We start from the raw sequence: 17,750 nt of genomic DNA, 5'->3' as shown, positions 1-17,750 counted from the left end.
TTGTAGTTAAAATAATTAAACACAACCTCTGTAGCATACTGTTTAGTTTTTCTATAAACATAGTGCACCATTACTTAATACTTGATCTGCAGAAGTCTGGACTCCCTACCAAGTCACTATTTAGTTACACTCCGTTCGACAGGTATTTCGGCTTGCAAACACTTTTTATAGCCAGCTATTCTTGATTTAGACATTTTACACACTTTTTCTTACATGTTGTCTAGTTCTGAACTCTTAGGTAATCTTGCATCTTGCAAGGAGCCAATCAAAATGTAGAACAACACAGCACACTTCCTGTCCAGTTAGCTAGGTGTTCTTTTTATCAAATAATGCTGCTTTTGGTGATTATAAGTATTACTTCATCAGTTATCAGCATTTGTTTCCAAAATTACATCTACATCTTGCTTGGCATACTTTAGATGTTTTAATGAGGTCATAGGTAAGATTCACTTTTGATGGAAGATCATGGCTGTGCAGTAACTCTGCAGCGCAAACCGATGTCCCACCATTTCTCTGTCAGCTAAACCTTGCTACTTTGCTTTGCTGTCACGTATGCTTTGTCTTTGTGGCCAGCATGCAAGCTGTTCTATCTCAGAAGTCATTTTGGTGTTCCAGATATTGTCTTTCTTAATGACATTTTGGACAGAGTAGCAAGCTAGGATTACTTTGGAATATTTTTATAAGCTTTTTAACATTCAAAGTTTAAATGTTAACACATCTCTGAAAAGTTAATTACATTGTGTTCTGGGATTGTTAAATAAAAGTAAATGTAATTTATAAATGAATGAATGAATAAATGCCTTTATTATCATTGTATTAAAAATACAACAAAATTGAAACAAGAAACAAGAAACATACACTGTCACATACACACACACAATAAAACGGTGGAAAAATACACAACAATTAAGTTCTTAAATATTAGGGTCTAAAAATGTTTAAGGAGAAAAAATATATATATATATACACTGATCAGCCATGACATTAAAACCACCTCCTCGTTTCTACACTCACTGTCCATTTTATCAGCTCCACTTACCATATAGAAGCACTTTGTAGTTCTACAAATACTGACTGTAGTCCATCTGTTTCTCTGCATACTTTTTTAGCCTGCTTTCACCCTGTTCTTCAATGGTCAGGACCCCCACAAGTCCACTACAGAGCAGGCATTATTTAGGTGGTGGATCATTCTCAGCACTGCAGTGACACTGACATGGTGGTGGTGTGTTAGTGTGTGTTGTGCTGGTATGAGTGGATCAGACACAGCAGCGCTGCTGGAGTTTTTAAATACTGTGTCCACTCACTGTCCATTCTATTAGACACTCCCACCTAGTTGGTTCACCTTGTAGATGTAAAGTCAGAGATGATTGCTCATCTATTGCTGCTGTTTGAGTTGGTCATCTTCTAGACCTTCATCAGTGGTCACTGGACGCTGCCCACGGGGCACTGTTGGTTGGATATTTTTGGTTGGTGGACTGTTCTCAGTCCAGCAGTGACAGTGAGGTGTTTAAAAACTCCATCAGTGCTGCTGTGTCTTATCCACTCATACCAGCACAACACACACTAACACACCACCACAATGTCAGTGTCACTGCAGTGCTGAGAATGATCCACCACCCAAATAATACCTACTCTGTGGTGGTCCTGTGAGAGTCCTGACCATTGAAGAACAGCATGAAAGGGGGCTAACAAAGCATGCAGAGAAACATATGGACTACAGGCAGTAATTGTAGAACTACAAAGTGCTTCTATATGGTAAGTGGAGCTGATAAAATGGACAATGAGTGTAGAAACAAGGAGGTGGTTTTAATGTTAAGGCTGATCGGTGTGTGTGTATATATATACAGTATATATACAGTGTATCACAAAAGTGAGTACACCCCTCACATTTCTGCAGATATTTCAGTATATCTTTTCATGGGACAACACTGACAAAATGACACTTTGACACAATGAAAAGTAGTCTCAGCCTCTTCAATAAAGCAGTGGTCGTCTTAGAGGTGTGTTTGCGGTCATTATCATGCTGGAACACTGCCCTGCGATTCAGTTTCCGGAGGGAGGGGATCATGCTCTGCTTCAGTATTTCACAGTACATATTGGAGTTCATGCATCCCTCAATGAAATGTAACTCCCCAACACCTGCTGCACTCATGCAGCCCCAGACCATGGCATTCCCACCACCATGCTTGACTGTAGGCATGACACACTTATCTTTGTACTCCTCACCTGATTGCCGCCACACATGCTTGAGAACATCTGAACCAAACAAATTAATCTTGGTCTCATCAGACCATAGGACATGGTTCCAGTAATCCATGTCCTTTGTTGACATGTCTTCAGCAAACTGTTTGCGGGCTTTCTTGTGTAGAGACTTCAGAAGAGGCTTCCTTCTGGGGTGACAGCCATGCAGACCAATTTGATGTAGTGTGCGGCGTATGGTCTGAGCACTGACAGGCTGACCCCCCACCTTTTCAATCTCTGCAGCAATGCTGACAGCACTCCTGCGCCTATCTTTCAAAGACAGCAGTTGGATGTGACGCTGAGCACGTGCACTCAGCTTCTTTGGACGACCAACGCGAGGTCTGTTCTGAGTGGACCCTGCTCTTTTAAAACGCTGAATGATCTTGGCCACTGTGCTGCAGCTCAGTTTCAGGGTGTTGGCAATCTTCTTGTAGCCTTGGCCATCTTCATGTAGCGCAACAATTCGTCTTTTAAGATCCTCAGAGAGTTCTTTGCCATGAGGTGCCATGTTGGGACTTTCAGTGACCAGTATGAGAGAGTGTGAGAGTTGTACTACTACATTGAACACACCTGCTCCCTATGCACACCTGAGACCTAGTAACACTAACAAATCACATGACATTTTGGAGGGAAAATGACAAGCAGTGCTCAATTTGGACATTTAGGGGTGTAGTCTCTTAGGGGTGTACTGACTTTTGTTGCCGGTGGTTTAGACATTAATGGCTGTATATTGAGTTATTTTGAGGGAAGAATAAATTTACACTGTTATATAAGCTGCACACAGACTACTTTTCATTGTGTCAAAGTGTCATTTTGTCAGTGTTGTCCCATGAAAAGATATACTTAAATATCTGCAGAAATGTGAGGGATGTACTCACTTTTGTGATACACTGTATATATATATATATATATATATATATATATATATATATATGTATATATATATATATATATATATATATATGTATATATATATATATATATATATATATATATATATATATATATATATAGACCGTAAGTATATGAAGAAGTGTAGCAGTATTGCACATGTTTAAATTACAGTATTATTGCACAAGTTATTGCACTTCAGTTTACAATGGTGGTGAGATGGGTGGGAGTGGTAAGAGGGCATTACTTATTTAAAGCAACAATAAATATAAAACAAATATTTATTTGTATATAATAAAAGCCTCTAACCTATAACCTATATAATATAATAATTACCTCTAATTAATTTGGGCAGGTGTGTAGATCTACAGTAGGTAACAGCTATGAATACAATTATAAAGGGATCAGTAATTGTTAGGTATTTTTTGTTAAAAAAAAAACATAGATTGCCAGTAAATTTGAGTAATTATAACTTAGCTATTAGTTTCTGTTACCTGTTTAATTATTTTTTCATTGTAAGTTAAAAGCAGTGACAAGTGTTAATATATCATCAATATTTAGGCTGAGCTTAGCCTCTACATAATTCTACGTAACATTCAAAGTAAGAGTATTGTAAAGATTTACCATCTGTGATTTTTGTATTATGTTATCAGTATTCTGACTGTACAATGTGTAATTCTTGAAGCCACATTGTCATGAAAAGTTTTACCTTACCTGAATTCACATTTTCAGTAAAGTAATCCTTATTTGAAGTTGTAGATCCGGTGGTTCAACTCGAAAAGCTTATCCAACAGTCACACTGATATTTTTATATTTGGCTTCAAATTTGCATGCTCACAGTTATTTAGCATTTACATTTTTGTGCAGTAAATTTTTTAGATTGAAGCAAGAGTTAAATGTACTACCAATAGTTGCAGACTGGTAGTGTTATATGATGTACAATTAAATACAATTAACTGTTAATTTTAGTCAGACTAATTGAAGTGCTTTCTTTTTGCAAGCGTTTGTAAAAGCAAGCAGATGGCTGCTGGTTCTACCTTCTCGAAGAGATGTAATCAGATATGAGCAGGGTGCTAATAGGGATTAGTGTGGGCAGAGATAGCACAAGCACCTATAGAGGCACAGCAGTACTGTGACTAGAAAATGTTCACAGCAGGGCACTAAGCCTTACTAATAGTATAACATCAACTCTTGCGTGATCTTGATGAGTGACAACAAATGAAGAGAAAGAAGAAATGTTTTGTGGTGACTTGAATATAGTCAATCTCTTTCTATCCTAGAGCATAAAGTGCAGGCAATTATATTTTATGTGTGATGTTAGTTATTATTAAATGTTAACACCTACACACATTTTACATTTTATTAAGTTGTTCAGTGTAAACCAGAGGTATTCATACACACCCCCAATTTAAGAAAAGTTGGGACCTTTTGTAAAATGCAATAAAAACAACAATCTGTGCTTCTCTAAAACCTATTGATTTGACAATGATTTGGCTGACCAGCTGTATTTTGTTAATAGAAATACATTCGGAATATGACCCCTGCAACACAATTAAAAAAAAGTTGAGAGTGGGGCAAAAATCTTAGAATAAACAAGTTACACTTTTTTAAGAACATTCCACAATAAGCATGTGAATTAGTAATAGGTAAGCGGGTCATGATTTGGTATAAAAGGAGGTCCTACCAAAAGCTCTGTCTTTACAAGCAAATAGAGCATTGTCAATCAGTTAAAAACATTCAGAGGTTCGGAGTACTTGGGAGAAATCACAGCCAAAAACCACTGCTAAATGTGTATGACCTTTCAGCCTTAGTGTTTTTATAAATGTACCTTTCTCTTTGAATAATTACATGCAGTTGAATAAAACAAATACCACTGCAAACTGTGTATGTTCATTTATTACCCACATCAATCTGCACTTAATGTCCTTGTAATGCAAGTAAATACTGCAGGGGGCGGCATGGTGGCTAAGCGGGTAGCACCTCATAGGAAACCCACGTGGACACGCGGAGAACATGCAAACTTCACACAGGACCCGGACCGCCCTACCTGGGGATCGAACCCAGGAGGTTCTTGCGCTCCGGTTTACTCCCACAGTCCAAAGACATGCAAGTGAGGTGAATTGGAGACACTAAATTGTCCATGACTGTGTTTGATATAACCTTGTGAACTGATGAACCTTGTGTAATGAGTAACTACCTGTTCTGTCATGAATGTAACCAAAATGTAAAACATGACGTTAACATCATAATAAACAAACAAACAAATACTGTAGGAGAGGTCAATAACAGCAGATTTTTTTACATTAAATGTTTATGTAAAGATTACCTTGTTCATAACACAGTTGTTTCATTTGCAAAGTCAGTTGTCATGTATTGACTTACTTTTAAAATAAATAGGATTATATTGCAAGTAAGACCATCACTGTAGCTGCTGTGTCATCACATCCTCTTTGAACTCTTTATCAGTGGGTTCTTACTTTGCTGTTTCAAAGCTAATTTAATCCATTCACGTGGCCATAATGATTTGGCCCCTTTCCAGGTCATGTACTAGGGTATCTACCAGTAACCCAACATTTAAGACAGCCTATACTGACTATACTGTTTTTTGGTGGTGCTGGTGGGAAAGGGGGCGTCCAAATGATGTGACTCATTAGTGTATACATAAAACAAAAAAGGTGTTTTTAATACCTGGGAATTACATGTAACAAATGAAAACTTTAAGCCCCCCCTGCCTGCTTCTAGGTCATTGCTCTATGCATACAGTGAAGATGTGATGCTGTGTACAATTCATTAATTTCACTATTCATTGCACAGAAAACATTGAGACTTTATGGAATGCTGTAACCTTTTATTTTTGTGAAGATTCTCTTTATAACTTTAAATATATCACTCACTATTTGAATGAATTAAACATTTAGAAACACTGATATTAGTTTGTTTGTTTATTAGGATTTAACGTCATGTTTTACACTTTGGTTACATTCATGACAGGAACGGTAGTTACTCATTACACAAGATTCATCAGTTCACAAGGTTATATAGAACACAGTCGAACAATTTTGTATCTCCAATTCACCTCACTTGCATGTCTTTGGACTGTGGGAGGAAACCGGAAGACCCAAAGGAAACCCACGCAGACACGGGGAGAACATGCAAACTCCATACAGAAAGGACCCTGACCTGGGGATCGAACCCAGGACCTTCTTGCTGTGAGGCGACTGATAATTAGTAATATGTTGGTGATATCGAACTGTTTAATTACAGCTGCTCATAACCATAGCTAGAAAGTTCGGTAATCAGTTAGCGATTAGCTCTGCCTGAGCAGCTCTCTATGATGTGATTGATTAGCCATGACTTGTTGGAGGTAAACAGGCTTCCTGGCTGGCTGCGCGGTGAGCAGCCGGTTCTGTGCTGATAAACTTGAAAGCGTTTTGCCTTTGAGTTTGTTTTTGTTTGTTATCACTGCACAAACTCATCAATATGGGCAAAAAAGAAGAGGAAGAGGTTATCAGGATTGCAAAGAAGATTGATAAATTGGCACAAAAGAAAAATGGGGTGAGCTGTTATGTCATCAATGAATTTCCAGCACAGAGCTAGCTTCATTTAGCCTAGCATGTCGCCGTATACCAAATGGCTTTTGTGTGGAAGACTAGTGCACTACGAAGGGCGCGGTAGCCTTTATTTCATGTCGAATAAAGTGTACTGACGCAGAGAATGTGGAGATATTTGGTATTCAGCCTCGGACGCTAAACAGCCAGTGTAGCTTAATTATTAGGCTACAATGCATATTTAAACCGGTTTGTTCATTTGCTGGCGCGAATTTAACCACATAGCTGCGAATTTACAAAACATTTATATAGTGTAAATAAGAAAAATAATATTTGCTGAGAAGATGGTCAGCTTACATGCGAGCGGTATGAAGGACAAAAGATTAAGTTAACTTGGGTACTGTAGGTGATTAACAAGCAACGTAACTTGTTATTAATTAAAGATAACGTATAGTGGTAGGCGGTCTCATTATATCTTCTATATAAATACTTATATAAATAAATGTATCGCCATACGTTTTTGTTATACATGATGTGTCACGATATTTAGTTTTGCTTTTAAGGTCCTAAACAAATATTGGAGGCTACAGATCGAAAAAGTATAAGTTAATTCGTTTTTGTATAATGTTAAAATAAAGTACAATTAAAAAGCACAATGTTTGAGAGTAAATATAAGACATGGAAATGGGAAAGCTGAACAGATTTTGCTCACTGCGTTTATGTTCAAATAACATTATGACCACCTCCTTGTTTCTACACTTACTGTCCATTTTATCAGCTCCACTTACCATATAGAAGCACTTTGTAGTTCTACAATTACTGACAGTAGTCCATCTGTTTCTCTACATACTTTTTTAGCCTGCTTTCACCTTGTTCTTCAGTGGTCAGCACCCTCACACGACCACTACAGAGTAGGTATTATTTGGGTGGTGGATCATTCTCAGCACTGCAGTGACACTGACATGGTGGTGGTGTGTTTGTGTGTTGTGCTGGTATGAGTGGATAAGACACAGCACTGCTGGAGTTTTTGAACACCGCACTGTCCCTGCTGGACTGAGAGCAGTCCACCAATCAAAAACATCCAGCCAACAGCGCCCCGTGGGCAGTGTCCTGTGACCAATTATGAAGGTCTAAAAGATGACCAACTTAAACAGCAGCAATAGATGAGCGATCGTCTCTGACTTTACATCTACAAGGTGGACCAACTAGGTGGGAGTGTCTAATAGAATGGACAGTGAGTGGACACGGTATTTAAAAACTCCATCAGCTCTGCTGTGTCTGATCCACTCATACCAGCACAACACACACTAACACACCACCACCATGTCATTGTCACTGCAGTGCTGAGAATGATCCACCACCTAAATAATACCTGCTAAATAAATAAATGGTGGTCCTGACCATTGAAGAACAGGGTAAAAGCAGTCTAAAAAAAGTATGTAGAGAAACAGATGGACTACAGTCAGTAATTGTAGAACTACAAAGTCCTTCTATATGGTAAGTGGAGCTGATAAAATGGACAGTGTGTGTAGAAACCAGGAGATGGTTTGAATGTTATGGCTGATCGGTGTATAAGTCTTTATAATATAAACCAGTAAAAGGAACATAAACTCAGTGAGCAAAACCAGTTCAGCTTTCAGAATGTAGATTTAGAGAGTAGTGAACAGTTCATTACAAGCACTAACTACACATGCTAATCATAATAAATAGTGGTGCAGTTTGTATGTTAAAGCTCTTTCTGATAACCTTAGTGTAGTTTTTATAAAATGAAGCATTGTCATTCATGATTTAAATCAAACATGTGCATATGACTGGGTTGTAAACAAAGAGTCGCAAATCAGCAGCCTGAACTTTCACTTTGTAGTGCTTCTATGAGAGAGATGTTCTTATCTTAAATTAAATCAACTGTCATCTGTTGAAAATAAAACTTAAAATGGCATTTTCATATGACAGCATTACCCGAACAGTGACAAATTTATCAGTTATCAGTTAACCATTAACATTCCTAGTTGTCGTGTTTTACAGTTTTATGTGATTATAGTTTTGCCTAAATGCAAGGATATAATGACATTAGAAAAAAAATTAACCTTATTAAACTGTAAAGTCCACAAATACACTGTTGTGAAAAATGTATCAAATTTAAATGAGCAATGGAAGGCTGATTAAGACTTTATATCTTGTGTTTGGCACAAAACTCTATGCCTAGGGATATTTTCCTAATATGAATTACTCAACAATAATGTATATTCCTAATGTATCTAGGCCATTGATGTCCTAGTGGTTAAGGTACTGGACTAGCGATCAGTTGGTTTGAACCCAATTACTGCCAAGCTGCCACTGTTGGGCCCCTGAGCAAAGTCGTTAATCCTCAGTTGCTTGCATTGTATTTAGTCAGAATTGTAAGTTGCCTTGGATAATATGTCTGCTAAATGTAGTAAATGTATATATCGGGAGTCTGCTGTGGTACAATATAAATACAGACTTTGAAAATTAGTTTGATATATTACATGCATGAAACACTGGAAGTAACATCTGAACAGCATTGATTATTTTTTTGTCATGCACTAACCCTACATTTCGCAAAATTTTTTGCTTTTTAACTGCTCATACACACGCCTTATTTTATTCTGTGTTTGAATGATGAAAAAGCAAACATAAAAAGGCACAATTCATTTATTAGTTTTAATTAATCACATTTCACTTATACAATGCAAAAAAAAATTCCCATAATATCCCCCACAAGACACCATACATGCCATTGACTATTATTTTATTGCTGTGTTTATTTTACTCTGTAGTACTCGTATGAGAGAGATCCGTCTAAAATGTGTCATCAAATATTTTGTTTTTTATATTAATGTTAAACCTCTTGGCACCCAGGTGACGCAGCGGGATATTCTGCTAGCACACCAGCACCGAGATTCTAAAGTCCTCTGTTCGAAACTTGGTGTTGCCACTGATTGGCTTAGCGCCATCTGGCGGGCATAATTGGCAGTGCCTGCAGCAGATACTAATTGGCCACTGTATCTGCTAGGGTGGGACTCCTGTGCAGAATGCATGGACGAGAAGAGGAGGGCTGTGTACGTGTTGGAAGAGGCGTGTACAGCGACGTGCTCTCCTCGGATACAATTGGGTATCCCTCAGCAGCGGAAGACAAATTGACTGCTCTAAATCGGGAGGAAAATGGGGAGAAAATGCATTAAAAATATGTTGATCCTCTTTTAATAAGTAACTTTTGTTCAGTCAGGGGCACTGGATCTTCTAAAGGAGCTAAAGAATATGCCTATGACCCTGGAACTGCTTCAGGTAATTGAACTACTTAGTAATGTTAGTACTGTATCAGTGTTTAGAAAAAACCAACTCTGATCAGCTTTCTTTTTGCAGTCGACCAGGATTGGGATGTCTGTAAATGCCATCCGAAAACAAAGCACAGATGATGAAGTGACATCCTTAGCCAAGTCTCTCATTAAGTCCTGGAAAAAGCTTCTGGGTAAGTTAAACATGTTAAACCTGTTACTGGAGTCAGGTGTGGTTATGCTAATACAGATCTGTTAAAATATGCCTGAATTTTCCTGATGCCAGTATTTTGGTTTTTTGATTGTGTAAAATCTGTACTTGGATGTGAATGGGTTTATTTTAGTGTAGAGTGTAAATGTAAGTTCTGTTGGTTGTGTGTTTGATATTTTTAAGACGAGCCTAGTAGTGGGGACAAAAGCTCTGAGGAGAAAAAGAAGGAGCCTGCAGCATCGTCTGAGTCTCGGTCCGAGGACAGCCCTCAGCCCAGAGAGGAAAGGTATCCACAGTGTCTACAGCACCAGGGAAAATAATGAATTTTTTTACATATTTAAATCTAAAACATCTTTTATAATTTGTTTTAAATGACACAAAATGAAGAAGCAACTTGAGTACCGCCGTATAAATGACCCCAGTGTGTCAGTACGGCGTTAAAAACTAATCAAACAAAAAAAATCCACAGTGTCTAAAATTTCTGATGCAACATTGTAGTTGCAAATGTGTTGAACTCCAGATGAGAAACCTGCTGGTTGCTTGACTTTGTGAAGTGGGTGTGATTTACCAATGCAGTTTGCTTGTTTGTTAAAGGCCAGGTAAATCATGGTAATCATAACAATTACAGTTAGGTGGCTCACTGAATTCCAAAAATGGTTTGCTGTGTATTTGACTATCTTCTTTATCTGGGCTTTAATTTTCTCTAGCTCCAGCAGTAAAAGTGATTCTGGTGATATGATACCTAGCTCCTTGACTTCCAGCTTCCCTCGAGCACCAGGCACATCCGACTCTGTGCGTCTGAAGTGCAGGGAGATGCTGACCAGCGCTCTACAGACCGGAGGCAAGTCTTGCTGCACACACACACATTTCTGACCTCTTCAGAGATTGCAGTTAGAATTTTATTCCTAGAGAAATTGGTTTTTATTTATTTTTACTGTTTTGGTTCTGTCTATTTAATAGACCTTTTCAAGATGAATTGTTCCTTAGATTTTTACATCACACTCGACCACAGGCATAACCAGCAACCACCAGCTAGCCAGGGATAGAGTGAAACTTGGCAAACGAATAACAATAAAACTTAAGATGTATTTAAGTAAAGAGTAGCAGAGAAACATGTAGATAATATACTCATAATTTTATTTAGGACAACCTATTATAAACCTGATACAATACAACAGTACAACATAATAGAACATTACTGCATGTGGGGCAAATACCACCCTAAGTGTCTTTCTGCTTAAAGTTAATTAGCTTACAGTAATTACTTGCATATCTAGTGATTTATCATTCCTAAAAAACTACAGTAGCTGATTTTCATTTTTTTTCTTATTTACACACACAGCAATGCTGCTACTATGCAGCTCATTGTGCCCGAACATACACTGATCAGCCATAACAATAAAACCACCTCTTTGTTTCTACACTCAACTGTACATTTTATCAGCTCCACTTACCATATATAAGCACTTTGTAGCTCTACAATTACTGACTGTAGTCCATCTGTTTCTCTGCATGCTTTGTTAGCCCTCTTTCATGCTATTCTTTAATGGTCAGGACTCTCCCAGGACCACTACAGAGTAGGTTTTATTTAGGTGGTGGATCATTCTCAGCACTGCAGTGACACTGACATGGTGGTGGTGTGTTAGTGTATGTTGTGCTGGTATGAGTGGATAAGACACAGCAATGCTGATGAAGTTTTTTAATACCTCACCATCACTGATGGACTCAGATTAGTCCACCAACCAAAAATATCCAGCCAGCAGCATCTTGTGACCACTGGTCTAGAAGATGACCAACTCAAACAGCAGCAATAGGTGAGCGATCATCTATGACTTTACATCTACAAGGTGGACCAACTAGGTAGGAGTGTCTAATAGAGTGGACAGTGAGTGGACACGGTATTTAAAAACTCCAGCAGCACTGCTGTGTCTGATCCTCTAATACCAGCACAACACACACTAACACACCACCACCATGTTAGTGTCACTGCAGTGCTGAGAATGATCCACCATCAAAATAATATGTGGTGGTCCTGTGAGGGTCCTGACCATTGAAGAACAGGGTGAAAGCAGGCTAAAAAGGTATGTAGAGAAATAGATGGACTACAGTCAGTAATTGTAGAACTTCAAAATGCTTCTATATGGTAAGTGAAGCTGATAAAATGGACAGTGAGTGTAGAAACAAGGAGGTGGTTTAATGTTACAGCAGACCAGTGTAAGTTGACTGACATGAAAATGATACCGTTTTCAGTTTGCAGAAACATGGGAAAACTTGTTTAGCAGTAAGGTAGTAACATTGAAAAAATAATAGCACCCCTTTCGTTTACATAAACGCCCTATAGCAACTTTCTTTGCCACATACTACAACTGCTTCTCTACACCATCCAGTGGGAATTCTTCCACAAAATTTAAATACTGTGCTCTTTTATTTTGTACAGTGACCAGACCAAGCCGGTGGCACCACTAAGACTGGCCACTTCCGTGGTTGACTAGTGTATTTGAGTTCCTAGCCACCAAAGCACATGTAAAGCAAATTTACATTTTTTTAGTATTCAAAAGTTTTAGCAAGACATGGCATTGTACTTCTGATTTGCTGTATGCCCTTATTTAAAAAAAGGCTGCTGTTTTTAAAGGCTGCTTTTAAAAGTAGGTTTTTGCACTATGCACCTTAACACTTGGTGACCCCACTCAGTAACCATTTTCTTCGTTTTATCATGAAGAAATTAATTAAACAGTTTTATTTTATTACCTTTAAATTAATAGACAAAATTATTACTATGTTAATCTGGAAAAACATAAACAATTAAATTAGACTGAAAAAATCAACCAGTTTATATGCATATTGCCCTCATTATTAAAAAGCATTGCTTTATTAAAGCAATAATATATTATATATGTATATATATATATATATATATATATATATATATATATATATATATAGGGCTGTCATGCGATTACAAATTTTAATCGAGATTTTTTAATCTAAATTGTAATCGCAAACTAATAATTAAGTAAACTTTGAACACTTATGCCCATTTTTTTGCAAGAACCATTTCTAGATGCAACACCAGTGGTGTAACTAGGAGCTCATGGGCCCCAGTTAAAAAATAAAAAGTTGGGCCCCCCTCAACAAATTGCACATGCTGATGGCTGAACAGAATGAACTAAAAGTCACTCGGACGTTACACTTCAAGTTCAAATTCCCCCCTCTGGCATTTTTAATGGACAGTTTTAGTTTTTTTAGTTTTACTTAACGAAAAAATTGGAGGTGGGGGTTTGGGGGTAGTGAGGTGAGTGGTAGAGTTCATGTCATGGAGGACCCCAGAACAAGTTCTGTGTACAGTTCATGCGCTTTACATCCTAATTCATCTGAAATACAGTTCATTACCACAGAGACACAGATTTACGTGGCACAAACAGCCAAATGAAAATAGTTCGATAAAAATTTTTAATCTTGATTCATTTTTTTAATCGCGATTACATTTTTAACGCATTAAACGACAGCGCTAATATACAGTATGTATATATATATATATATGTATATATATATATATATATATATATATATGTATATATATATATATATATATATATATATACATACATGTATATGTATATATATATATATATATATATATATATATATATATATATATATATATATATATGTATGTATATAAATTTTTTATTTCATATTAATGCTATAAATTTTAAATTGCATGAGGCTGATGGGTTAACAATAAGTGATTTTAACCTTCAAAACAGTCCTGTTGATGGTACCCTGTCATTGATGGTTTGTTTTTTAATGTGCAGTTATTAATATTAAATATTAATAAAATGTACTTTTCTTAGGGTGTATATTTTTTGCATATTTTATATTTTAAGTTAGTTTAACAGACATTAACAGATGGTAGTTTACTTCAAGTTTTGCTGTGTCACAAATGCATGTTTCCATACTAAATAGTGTGTAAAGCAACTTAATACTATGTCTAGTTTTGGCATGGTTGAAGTCTGGCAACTGTAGCCAAGTAGCAAACCTAGCATTCACATAGCCTGTCCATACCACAACCATTTAAGGTATATGAATATGTTTTTTGAATAATGTGTCTGGCTTTTTTTTGCTCTGTTTTTAATTCTTTAGATGACCACATCACCATTGGGGCTGACTGTGAAGAACTTGGTGCACAGATTGAAGAAAATATCCTTTCGTTGGAGCTACTAAAGATGAAGCAGTTTTGTTTTTTGTCTTTGTGTGTCACAGCTTTATTATTTAAAGTCATACAGTTTCTTAACTAGATTGCACGCATCTTTTCGGAGTTCAAAAACACAGACATGAAGTACAAGAACCGCGTTCGAAGCCGAATCTCAAACCTTAAGGACGTGAAGAACCCCAACCTGAGAAGGAATGTGCTGTGTGGTAATGTGGTTCCAGACCGTATAGCCAAAATGACAGCAGAGGTGAGAGTGGTTGTTTTTATTAACAAAAAATATTATTTGTTTAACCTGGTCTTAAGCACTACATGTGCCATGTCCAGAGATGTATACCATGTACTTTATAATGGTGTGTTCACTGACAGGAAATGGCTAGTGATGAACTAAAGGAGATGCGTAAGAATCTGACAAAAGAGGCTATCAGGGACCACCAGATGGCCAAGACTGGTGGCACCCAGAGTGACCTGTTCACTTGTGGGAGATGCAAAAAGAACAAGTGTACCTACACACAGGTATGTCTGCACCGTAGTCAGTCTTACGTAATTACAATCTATGGCCACTTTATATGGAACCGCTTCAATTTTCATTCTTTGGCATGGATTATGTAAGGTGTCGATTTTGGTCTGATTGAAGTGGAATTGCTGCAGATTTGTCAGCTGCACTTTTTTGTTGCAAAATTCTTTATTTTACCACATCTTAAATTTGTTCTTTTAAATTTAGATCTGTCAGTTGTTAACTTACTGTATTGAAATGAATTAATATTAACACATACATTATATGTTTGTGTTTTATTAGCATAAACAAATGTTAAATTAAAAATGTGTATTAAAAAAATTTCTATTACAGCCGCTCAGGTGGCGCAGCGGTAAAAACACGCTGGAACACCAGAGCTAGGATCTCGAATACATCGTATTGAGTCTCAGCTCTGCCTGCCGTCTGGGCTGAGCAGCCACATGAACAACGATTGTCCTGTTGTTCAGATAGGGGTGGGATATTAAAGCCGGATAGGGACTCTCTTATAACTAATGCAATTACGACCTCTGCTGGCTGATTGATGGCGCCTTCACAGAGACGGGAAAAGAGTGCTGTCAGGGTGTGTCCTTCCGTACTCAGTGCTGAAGTGTAGGTGACAAAATGCATACGGCTGCTGCCCACATGTCGGAGGGGGCGTGGGTTAGCTTCGTTCTTCTCAATCAGAGCGGGGATCGGCATTGGTGGAGCGGGGAGGGGAGAAAATGCATATATATATATTCTATTACAAATTCCCCTGGTTTCATTATAACGTTTTTTTGTTGTTGCTTTGATTGGAAAGATATTATGCAAATATATTGAAATGGACATTGTCTCAAAGCAACTTTACAAATTCCAGGACCAAATAGCACAGAACTTTGATTTTGATTAAATAGATTAGATATGTATACATAAAATAAGTTCCAACAAAAGTTATAGTAAATAAAAAGCGTTAGAATTTTAATTGAGTTCATTTCTTTCAGTAAGATCTGTAGTAGAATAAAGTGAAGGTGATTGAGGAAGGGAAGATATATTAAACAAAACGTGAATAGAAAAACACCATCATCACAAATACCTCAAACATCTGTCAGAATAATTGATTTACAAATCACAAGCGGAAAGTTAATTGGACCACAAATCAGCCAGGCAAGCTTTTAAAATAAGGGTTATAGGGTTATACAGTTAAACATATGAAAGTAGTTATTAATCTTACTGGCCAAGAATATAAATCTGTAGATTTAAACAGGAAAACACCAAACAGAAAGCCAAAATAAATCAACACTGGATTAATAAAAAGATTGTTAAGGTTTTTGCATAGCATAGCCAGTGTCCTGAGTTAAACATGTATAAAGGGTGACCTTTAAAAATCGCTGACTGGTTGATAATAGTTGATAAAAGGAATTACTTTTGTTACTCTTATTAAGGGTGTTTCTAGGAAAGTTTGTAACAAAATATGTTCATAAGAAAATATGCTCTTGTTCTTATATCATTTTGTGTGTTTCTAAAGCATCAGATTAAATTGGGAATGCCTGCAGTCAACATAAACACACAATTTTTACATCAGAATGAATCATTAAAGTCAAACTAAAGACCCTTGGAATGTTTGGAATAAAGAACTTACTAAACTATGCTGGTCTTTTACCTCACATTTGGTTTGTTCTTAGGTTCAGACCAGAAGTGCTGATGAACCTATGACCACGTTTGTCTTCTGTAATGAATGCGGCAACAGGTGGAAGGTGCAAATTGCCTTTATTTTATTATTTACTTTTTTTAGGTCTTTATTTCATCTTTTTAAAGACTAATTGTTGTTGTTTTTTTTATTGTTACAGTTTTGCTGAAATGGAGTGTTCATTATCAGCATGCAGAGCGGTAGCTTAATTCCTGGACCATCAACTGTAGGAACTTTTAACACTGACTTTGAGTGAACAAAGGCGGCTATAGACTCCATCGTTGTATTTTTATTTGAATGTTTCGGTCCACACACTCATGTCCTGTGTTTTAACTTGACGTATTGCTAGCCTTTGGACTTTGATCAATGGTGTTGTTACGTTGTTTCTTTTAACATCTGTTTTATATGTAGTTTAATAGGATTTTACAGCATTCATGTGTAGTAAGGTTGCTTTGTCCAAATAAAAATGAGCAGTGGTTAGGCTATATTACTTTATTATTTTATTCAATAAATTGGAAAAGAATATGTTTTTTTTCTTTTTTGTGATAAATGATTAATTTACTTTTGGATAAATCATATGTTTTTAATTGCTTTAAATGACACCCTTTCCTTGTTTATTCATATTTATATGCATGCTTGGCAAATTTATACTGTTTACATTTTTTTTTCTTTTAAGTAGTAAAATATTTTACAACTCTTTTAATGGGTATACACTTACTGCCTCTACATTTTTAACAAGAACTATATCACACACAAAAATAAATGTTGTGTTTGGGATTAGGTTTTCATACAAGCAAATTTTAAGCATTTTATGGGCAGGACAAACCCTGAGTTATTAAGTGTGTATGTACACAGAGAAATGAATTCAGTAGTTAGAAATTAAAATACACTGTGCATGGAAGCACCAATATTTTTATTAATAAATGTAAGATTGCAAATTGTACATTTCAAGACAAGTTACTTGGATTATTTCTCAGTGCATCTATATTGCCACAATAGTTTTATATTTACTACAAAGTGTTCATTGGGATTTAAACATTGTTTTACACTTATTGTATTCATAGCAGCAAAGGTAGTTACAGGTTACACATGATTCATCTGTTCAAAATCAATGTCAGACATCTTCACGTGAGAATTTTGTATCTCCACCTGGAAATCAAACCCAGAACC

General features: G+C 36.7%; 1 protein-coding gene across 1 annotated transcript; it reads left to right on the top strand.

The window, feature by feature from the left end:
• The first annotated feature begins 6,502 nt into the window (after positions 1-6,502).
• On the top strand, positions 6,503-17,512 carry tcea1 (transcription elongation factor A (SII), 1). The gene is made up of 10 exons (XM_062993088.1): positions 6,503-6,687; positions 9,924-9,986; positions 10,065-10,170; positions 10,371-10,473; positions 10,895-11,028; positions 14,331-14,387; positions 14,493-14,647; positions 14,767-14,913; positions 16,576-16,647; positions 16,741-17,512. Exons 1-10 carry the CDS (start codon positions 6,613-6,615, stop codon positions 16,747-16,749), a joined length of 921 nt encoding a protein of 306 aa, XP_062849158.1. The 5' UTR covers positions 6,503-6,612; the 3' UTR covers positions 16,750-17,512.
• The last annotated feature ends 238 nt before the right edge of the window (positions 17,513-17,750 follow it).

The sequence above is a fragment of the Trichomycterus rosablanca genome, chromosome 4 (assembly GCF_030014385.1).
Source record: "Trichomycterus rosablanca isolate fTriRos1 chromosome 4, fTriRos1.hap1, whole genome shotgun sequence".
Taxonomy (NCBI): Eukaryota; Metazoa; Chordata; class Actinopteri; order Siluriformes; family Trichomycteridae; genus Trichomycterus; species Trichomycterus rosablanca.
The sequence above is the reverse complement of the archived record's forward strand: the minus strand, read 5'-3'. Positions and strand labels throughout refer to the sequence as shown.